Source organism: Papio anubis, chromosome 4, assembly GCF_008728515.1.
Source record: "Papio anubis isolate 15944 chromosome 4, Panubis1.0, whole genome shotgun sequence".
NCBI classification, from domain to species: Eukaryota; Metazoa; Chordata; class Mammalia; order Primates; family Cercopithecidae; genus Papio; species Papio anubis.
Window position 1 is genome coordinate 136,135,548 of NC_044979.1, and position 4,154 is coordinate 136,139,701.

Here is a 4,154-nt window from a genome sequence, read left to right on the forward strand (position 1 = left end):
GCGCAAGGCCTGCGGGGATTACGTAATGGCGTAAGGGGCGGGGATGGAGGCGGGGCCGGACCGTTCTCGGGGATTACGTAAGGAAACGTGACCGAGGGCGGAGAATCCGCGATGGGGGTGGGGAGAGGGCGTGGCTCAAGTTGGAACTGGGCGGGGCTAAAGACGGAACTGGGCGGGGCTAAAAACGGAACTGGGCGGGGCTCCGAGCGAGAGCGGAAGAAGGAGCGTGGGTAGGCCGTACCTTGCGAGGTGCGAGCAGGACAACGTGCTTGCAAGCATGCTCCGCTGTACCCGAGCCTGGAGGCTCCCCCTTGAGGGGCTCGGCCCGCACAGTCCTAGCTTCGCGAGGGTGCCTGTCGCACCCAGCAGCAGCGGCGGCCGAGGGGAGGCTGAGCCGAGGTCAGTCAGGGGCACCGGGCGGGAGGCGCCCTGTCCTTTTCCTGCCGGGCCCCGACGGCCCCATATCCTCCCCTTGGGCCCGTCGCCTCCCAGGCCTCTCCCCCAAAGCCCTTTCCCCTCCCCCTTTCCCCGCCTCCGCCGGTTCAGACCCTAACCCGGATCCTTCCCCTGCCAGGCCGCTTCCGCTTTCCTACAGCCTTCTGGACGGGGAGGCAGCCCTCCCGGCCGTCATTTTTCTGCACGGGCTCTTCGGCTGCAAAACTAACTTCAACTCCATCGCCAAGGCCTTCGCCCAGCAGACAGGACGTAGGGTGCGCTTCCGAGTGGGCGGGGCCTGGGAGGAGGCGGGGCTGGGGCGTCCCGCTTCTCGGGGTCCCGCTCCTCACGCTGAGTATGGACCCTGAACGGCAACCCCGTTTGTTCCCTCACGTTGCCATCTTTATTAATTCATGTTGTAGATCTCCATCGGCGCTGGCCAATGACTAGGCGCCTGCACCCTTTCCATGAAGGGGCCTGCTTGTTTCCTAGGGATGACCTGGAGCTCACCACCTCTTATGGCAGCCCGTTCTTCTGTGCTCCTACTGTTGGAAATTCCTGGAGTCTCGTTCCTGGCATTCTCCGGGATTACCCCCCAGCCTGGCCAGCCCTTCAGAGACGTGGTCACAACCCTGGGGCCTGCTCTTCTCTGGCAGAGTGGCCCCAGGTTCTTCATCTGGGCCTTCTAGGTCTGGAAACTGGGCCCTCCCACCATCTGGGCCCTTCCCCTCTGCAGGGTGTATCCCCAGGCTCTCCACACCCTTGACCTGCTGTCCCTACAAGGCCTTTGGCTGTCTACCCTAGAATGGGGATACCAGCGCAGCTCTGTCTCACCCCACTCCCCAGGTGCTGACGGTGGATGCTCGTAACCACGGTAACAGCCCCCACAGCCCAGACATGAGCTACGAGATCATGAGCCAGGACCTGCAGGACCTCCTGCCCCAGCTGGGCCTGGTGCCCTGTGTCGTTGTTGGCCACAGCATGGGAGGGAGGACAGCCATGCTGCTGGCACTACAGAGGGTGAGCCGCCCCTGTCTGGGGCCTCCTCCCATTCAGTATATACCCTGAGTGCCCCGCAGGCAACCTGGGACTCAAATGATCCTTGGATGACCACATTCAGGCTCCAGGAGCCATGCCTGAGACTCACTGTGTTTGCCTAAGACTGGTCCCAATTCTGTTCTCTCCCACAGCCAGAGCTGGTGGAACGTCTGATTGCTGTAGATATCAGCCCAGTAGAAGGCACAGGTTCCTCCCACTTTCCTGCCTATGTGGCAGCCATGAGGACCGTCAACATCCCAGATGGGCTGCCCCGCTCCCGTGCCCGGAAACTGGCAGATGAACAGCTCAGTTCTGTCGTCCAGGTGATACACCCAAGCCCCCCGGATGCTATTGTAGACCGGGACCTGTCAAGGGAAGAGTGATACCCCCAGTCTGCACAAGGAACCCCCCCAACTGCTGCACTTCCACAGAACCTGGCCGTACGGCAGCACCTGCTCACCAACCTGGTAGAGGTAGACGGGCGTCTCGCGTGGAGGTTGAACTTGGATGCCCTGGCCCAGCACCTAGACAAGCTCTTGACTTTCCCACAGAGGCAGGAGTCCTACCTCGGACCAACACTCTTTCTCCTCGGTGGAAACTCCCAATTCGTGCAGTAAGCCAGCTTGGGTAGTGGGAGGGGCCTGCTTTACTCACCCAGGCCCTAGCCTGGGGACCCTACCAGGGAAGGCCTTGGGTGTGGAAGGTGGGTGGCTGAGAGGCCAGAAATACCACTGGGCATGTGGACTTATGCAGCTCTCTCCGTTTCTCCCCACTCTGCTTACACTTGTCTCTTTCACTCCTCCTTATCCCACTTTCACCCATTTTCGATGGCCGTCACTGCAATGCACAGTCCCAGCCACCACCCTGAGATTATGCGGCTCTTCCCTCGGGCCCAGATACAGACGGTGCCGAACGCTGGCCACTGGATCCACGCTGAACGCCCACAGGACTTCATAGATGCCATCCGAGGCTTCCTGGTCTAAGAGTTGCTGGCAAGAAGGGGGCTGGGCGCAGTGGCTCATGCCTGTAATTCCAGCACTTTGGGAGGCTGAGGTGGGAGGATCACTTGACACCAGGAGTTCGAGAGTAGCCTGGCCAACATGGTGAAACCCCATCTCTACTAAAAGTACAAAAATTAGCCTGACGTGGTGGTGCACGCCTGTAATCCCAGCTACTCAGGAGGCTGAGGCAGGAGAATCACTTGAACCCAGGAGGCGGAGGTTGCAGTGAGCCGAGATCACACCACTGCACTCCAGCCTGGGCAACAGAGCAAGACTCTGTCTCAAAAAAGACAAAACAAAACAAACAGGAGGCACAAAACCCAGGCTTCCAGTCCCTGCAGCCTGCTCCACATTTGGGCACAGAAGGACTCAGACGGGCACTGAGTGGGCACGAGGTTTTACAGGAGTGGTCAGACCTCAGGCTTTAATGAATAAAGACATTACTCTCCAAGTCCTGGGCTGAGGTCTGTGTCACCACCAACGTCCCCGACCCAGGAAGAATCTGGACCGGGGGGTCCTGGCAGCTCCAGGGTCCATGTGGTGTCCCCGAGTACCCTCAGTCTCTCTCTGCAGCTGATGCTGGACCTGCTGCCATACCAGCTGCTGCACGTCCTCCTGTGGACAGGAGAGCAGGTTCAAGGCTGAGCCTGTGCCCTCTTCCCCACAACTGCCAGGCCCTGACGGCATTCCGCCTACCTCCCAGGCCTCCAGCTCCCGCCTCAGCCTCAGTTTCTCCTCCAGGACCTCCAGCAGCTGGGCCTCCATGGTGTGTAGCCTGGCTTCGCACCTCTGCAGCTCTGCCTCCACTGCCTGCTTCCTGTGGGTGGCAAAGAGTAGCTGAGGCTTGGACCCTGTGGGTCTGGTTATGGGGTCCTGGGGGTGGACAAGTGTGGCCACAGCCCCGGCCTCAGTGACAGGGCGGCTGCTTGTGTGGCTTTCTTTCCAGAATGCCTGACTAGCCCCCCGCTCCTCCATTAGCAGGACAAGGCCCTGCAGGGGAGCCCCAAATCCCCTCCTGGCCCCCAAAAGCAGCTTCCCCTTACTTGGCAATGGCTTCATCCCGCTCCTGGAGGACTTGGTCCAGGGAAGGTTCTGTCCTGGTGTCCCCCAGTGCTCCAGCCGCCTGGTACTCTGGGCTGTGTCGCAGGGTGACAGAGGAGGAGGTGGCGACCAAGGCTTGTCTGGAAGAGGTGTCCCACTCTGGGCCCTCCCGCCTTGGCCTCGGCTTTGATGCTGCTGTCAGGTGGGAAGGGGGCTGAGGTGCTGTGTACCTGCCCCTGCTTCTGCCCCAGTCTCGTGGACCTATGGAAAGGAAAAGGAGGTGGCTGCTGTGGCCACTGCCTGCCTCAGTGCAAGCAGTGTGGGCAGGGTATTTGGACCCCTAAGGAGCAAAGAATTCTCACCCAGTCATCGGGGGAGGCAGCTGTGTTCAGAAGAACACTTACCCTCAAGGGCCGGGACTCAGGGTGGCCTGGTGACTGGGACTCTTGGCAGTCGGGTGGGGCAAGCGAAAGACATGGCCCTTTGCCCTCCCTTCCCAGCAAGGCACTCCCTGGCAGGCCCCACCCCCATCAGGCCGAGGAGGAGGTCCTGCTGCACCGTAGAAACCTTCCGCCAGGCCCAGAGCACACTCAGCCCTCTTCCTCCCTTCACCACAAGAGGGTGCTCTATCCTTGTGAA

The 4,154-nt window shown here is 60.8% G+C and overlaps 1 protein-coding gene across 3 annotated transcripts; it reads left to right on the top strand.

Moving 5' to 3' along the window:
* Window positions 1–219: 219 nt before the first annotated feature.
* ABHD11 (abhydrolase domain containing 11) lies at window positions 220–2,925 on the top strand. Of its 3 annotated transcripts, none has more exons than XM_017956647.2 (7): window positions 233–399; window positions 575–710; window positions 858–1,124; window positions 1,282–1,455; window positions 1,626–1,796; window positions 1,905–2,086; window positions 2,324–2,925. In XM_017956647.2, exons 4-7 carry the CDS (start codon window positions 1,333–1,335, stop codon window positions 2,454–2,456), a joined length of 609 nt encoding a protein of 202 aa, XP_017812136.1. In that variant the 5' UTR covers window positions 233–399; window positions 575–710; window positions 858–1,124; window positions 1,282–1,332; the 3' UTR covers window positions 2,457–2,925. The 3 variants fall into 3 exon arrangements, with proteins under 3 accessions (XP_009201104.2, XP_017812136.1, XP_009201106.1); XM_009202842.3 differs by having other exon boundaries at window positions 281–399; window positions 928–1,124; XM_009202840.3 differs by having other exon boundaries at window positions 220–399; window positions 858–1,455.
* The last annotated feature ends 1,229 nt before the right edge of the window (window positions 2,926–4,154 follow it).